At 45.9% G+C, this 4671-nt stretch overlaps 1 protein-coding gene across 1 annotated transcript in view; it reads left to right on the forward strand.

The window, feature by feature from the left end:
- LOC108228510 (zinc finger protein GLI2) overlaps nt 1-4671 on the forward strand; it is a gene marked incomplete at its 5' end in the record, with an annotated part of 46910 nt that overhangs the window by 28015 nt on the left and 14224 nt on the right. The window contains 1 exon segment of the mRNA XM_037974363.1: nt 545-730. Within this exon segment, the coding sequence (XP_037830291.1) occupies nt 545-730 (186 nt within the window).

The following is a 4671-nucleotide window of genomic DNA, read 5'->3' on the forward strand; positions in this document are numbered from 1 at the left end:
AGCTGTCTTCAGCTGTCTTCAGCTGTCTGTAGCTGTCTTCAGCTGTCTTCAGCTGTCTGTAGCTGTCTTCAGCTGTCTGTAGCTGTCTTCAGCTGTCTTCAGCTGTCTGTAGCTGTCTTCAGCTGTCTTCAGCTCCATCAGGTCCAGCCCCCCGGCCTTCAGAGTTATTCTCCTCCTTTAATCTCCATCCCGTCTGTGTTTCACAGCTTCAGCACGCTGAGACCTTATTTCAGTTTAAAGCTTCGCCACATTACTGCTGACAGACGGTAAAAGGAGATTTATAGCCGTGCTGCTGCTGCAGGCGGCTGTAATCCAGCTCTGAGGACAGAGTCCTCAGGTCCGGGACCAGGTCCTCAGCTGACACACTGGTCTTTGATCACTTGTAGACCTGAGAGGAAGTGGCTGTAAAGCCTGGTGTCTGTCAGACTCATTACATCTTCCTGTTTACACACAGAATAAACTCTGGACTGAAAGGTGCAGCAGACTCCAGTCCTGGGGGGTAGGATCAGGTCTCACCGTTCTTCTGTCCTTGTCTCCCCCACAGTGGCCCACGAGCACCTGAAGGAGCGCAGCCTGTTGGGACTCCCCCCACCTCCCCCTCCTCCCCCGCCAGCAGAGTACTACCACCACCTGATGACCGGCCACCGGAGCCCCTACAGCGAGCTGCTCCTGCAGGGGGCCGGGGCCACCGCGGGGGCCCACCTGTCCGACTACATCGGTCCCATCGACGGTGAGTAACGGGTCCTTTAATCTGAAACCAGGTGGACCAATCAGAGAAGCTCAGACTGATGAACCAATCAGAGCGGGCGGGAGGGACACAAAGATCACAAACTAAAACCAGTTTACATGTCAGACTGCAGGTCAGACTCAGCTGGACTCTGGACCAGGTCCCGTAGACCGGGTCAGACCTGTCTGTTGGACCTGGACTCTGGGCCAGGTCCCGTAGACCGGGTCAGGTCCATGTCTGTGTGTTGGACCTGGACTCTGGATCAGGTCCCGTAGACCGGTTCAGGCCCGTGTGTTGGACCCAGCGGTCCTGGATCCTGAACAGGCGCTCAGTCCAAAACAAACGTTTGTCTCCGTCTCGACTGAACGTCACGGTGAAATAATTCAGAGAGACGATGGTGAGGAGCAGGAGAGCTGGGAGACCCTGGCAGACCGATGTGTGTTAGCACAACGCCAGGGCAGAAAGACATCAGCAATGACCTCAGACAATCAACCTGGGAAAGGTCAAAGGTCATCTGGAGTCCATCGTTCTACAGAGAGGAGACATTTAAGACAGATTCACCCTGAAGGTCAGACCGTGCAATAAGCTTCATCTCAAGACTCTACAGGTTAGCAGGTCAAAGGTCAAAGGTTAAAGCCTCTTCTCTCTAAAAACAACATGGTGGTTCATCTGAAGGAACCAGAACCAGACCAGAGGACAGCTGTTTACCCAGAATGCACTGCGGCTGTCAGCACGGCGGTGGAGGGCTGATGTAGGAAGTGTAAACGGGTGAAGTCCAGTTCAGGAGTGAGGAAGTGTTTTATAACTCTTTACAGTTCATCACACGTCTGTAAACGTTTCTGAACTTTCAGTTTCATGAACCAAACATTTGAACAAATCTCTGTTTTCACTCTACAGTAAGTCCCAAACTTCCCCAGAACAAGTTCATTTTATTCCAACACTTCTGACCAATCAGATTTGGCCTTTTAAGGAGGCGGGGACTTAACGAGACAAAAAGCTTAAAAAGATTCTCCTTTTAGAGAAAATAATGTGTACCTTTAAAGCAGGTAAAACTAAGAATTAGGAATAAAGTTTGGATGAATTCTTTAAAGCTCAGCTCCACAAAAACCAACATCCATCGACTCTCTGGATCCCGTCACTCCTCCCCCCCGTGGTGGCGGCCGATATAAATCACAATGGAGGGCCGGAGGAGGAGGAGGGGAGGCGAGGAAGTGGAGCCGGGGTTTTCCATTGGTCCATTTATCAGTGGAAGTGGCACATTAATAAACACATCTCCCCAGAGGTGAGAGGAAGTAACAGAGATGAATATGGCTGCCAGCGCTGAACGCTGCCGTCACAGACGAGACAAAAAAAACTCACCTGATCGTCTCCACCTGCCCCCGCCGTCAACAACAACCTGATTAAACGTCCAAATTAGTGTCCCATGACACCCCCCCACAAACACGCTAATGTCTTCAGTAATAAACCTCCCGAGCCGAGACGTCCCCGGAGATGTTCGTCTCGTTTGTACATTTGTTACATCATCATTTAAAGTCCACCTGTCCCAGGAAGTCCCCCCGTCAGGTCTCAGAGCTGCGGTGTCCAAACACATCCCGTATGTTGGACATTTGTAACGCAGGACAGGCTGAGACACAGTCTCTGAGCTGCCGTCATTCAGGCAAACAAAGCAGAACTGATTGAGGAGAGATTACAGCAGGATGGTTGGTTTTTACACACTTTCAGGCAGGAAGTGGAGATGAACCACATCAGGGTTAAAAACAGGTTTACTGATAATAAATGCTGCCAGTCCAAACTCACTGAGGAGCTTTTATTTCTTCTACTGATTTCTATTCAAACCGACTCAATCAGGACCAGAGAGCTCTGACTGTCGACAGCAGAACATCGAAAATCAGACAAATTCACTAAAAACAGCGGATATCAGAGAAATCAGTGTTTAGATTTCATCAGAAGGTAAAACCTGGTCCTGTTGGAGCTCTAAACCCGGTCCTGTTGGAGCTCTAAACCTGGTCCTGTTGGAGCTCTAAACCCGGTCCTGTTGGAGCTCTAAACCCGGTCCTGTTAGGAGCTCTAAACCTGGTCCTAATAGGAGCTCTAAACCCGGTCCTGTTGGAGCTCTAAAGCCGGTCCTGTTGGAGCTCAGAGACTGTTTGTCTGAGGCTTACTTTTTACTCTGGGTTTCTGCCTGAGGTGTCATGACAACCAGCTCCTTAGCAGCTTCTATATTACCCAGCATGCTTTGCTTTCTCCTGTGTTTCCATCATGGCCGCCCCCACAGATCCTTCAGAGGAACAGGAAGAGGACTGGGCCTGGAGTTTCACAATAAAGCTCAGAGATACCCTTCAGAATAAGAGTCTGAGTTCTTGTTGGGCTTCAAAGAAGAAAGCTGATGAAGGATTTCTGGTTTTAAAGACATTTTTTTTTACCCACCAGGTTTTAGTGAGACATTCTTTCACCTGTTGGTGGTAAACTTATAACAAACTTAGTTTTATTTGGTATTTTGTGAATATTTAGTTTTAAGGAACAGATGTTTCTAGCTTTTAACCTTTCAGTCGTCTGACATAAGAACAAAAATCAGGGATGGATTGAGTAGATCTAAAATAAAACCTAGAATAGAAATCTTTTTATCCAAAAAACAACAGTAAACTGTTTAAACCTGATTTTCTGTAATTAAAAAAGAATCAATAATTAATCTGATTAATTGGATGTTTCAGTTCAGTTCCTGTAAGTTGAAACCACTCCTGAAAGTCTCTCACCGATAAAAACAGGATTATTCCTCATGTTCTGTTTGTCTTTGTCTGAATTTACATTTCAGAGCAGAAATCGATGCGACGCCTCTGCATACATTTCCATGCAGCAGAAATCAATTTGGAGTAAATTGGCCTCATTTACCACAGTGAAGCCCGACGAGGAGCAGCTGATGTTTATCTGCAGTGATTAGGACGAGTTATTGTGTGGAGACTGATTTGTTTGGTCTGAATGTTAATGAGGTCGCCACATGTGGGCACAAGTCTAATTCAGTCATAAAACAAGAAATAGTTTGTGTGGAAGTATGTGCTGCTACAGCTGGAGGTCTTTGTTCCTGTTGGATGTGAGTCAGTGGGTCAGGTTTCAGATGTAGGTCAGAGTTCCTCCTCTGCTAGGATCAGGTTCTGTCCCTGAGGCCGTCTCCAGGTCTTATCGCTTTAGAGGAGAGCTGCTCAAACTTTTCATACCGAGTACCACCTGAGAAATAAACAAAAACAAAAGAACTTGACTTCTACTCTTATTCTGAAGAGATACTCTTTAAATAAGAGTCTGGCTCTTCTGATTCACAACTTCAGAGTGTGGAGTTCCAAGCTTTAAACTGAGGTGCTCAGTTTCTGCAGTTAAACTCCCTCCCCTCCCTCCTGAGAGTCATTAGCCCTCTATGGCATGGTTTCGCCCTCAGGCAACAAACCACTATTTTGGCCCACACAACGCCGCTTTAAATTTTTTTAAGTAAAACATCACATCAAAAGTCTCATTATAAGTCTGTGACCAATGAAATTTGAGCTGGGTGTGGCTTTGACCTTTTGTCTTGGGGTGAAACACTCCTTTTTGGGACCACAGCCAACTTGGACACACTGCTAGCAGAAGGCAAGATTCATTTCATTTTTTAACATGTTTAAATTTAAATAACTTTGTATAAAAAATATCTGTGATGTGCATGAATAAGTGAAAAAGCATATTTGATTGAGTAAAGAAACTTTTTGTCTTTATTTATATACTAAAATTGCAGTTTTTCATTTGTTGCCTCAGGGCAACATTGTGCAGTTAGACCACTTTTGTGTGAACTATAACGTGCTTATGGATGGAGATGTGTAGGGATGCATAGTTATCAACATAATCAATTTTTTTGCTGTACTATCTATTATTACTCACAGGAAATGGATTCAAGAACATTTTATGGGTGTAAGGAACATGAT

This window comes from Kryptolebias marmoratus, unplaced genomic scaffold, assembly GCF_001649575.2.
Source record: "Kryptolebias marmoratus isolate JLee-2015 unplaced genomic scaffold, ASM164957v2 Scaffold26, whole genome shotgun sequence".
NCBI lineage: Eukaryota > Metazoa > Chordata > Actinopteri > Cyprinodontiformes > Rivulidae > Kryptolebias > Kryptolebias marmoratus.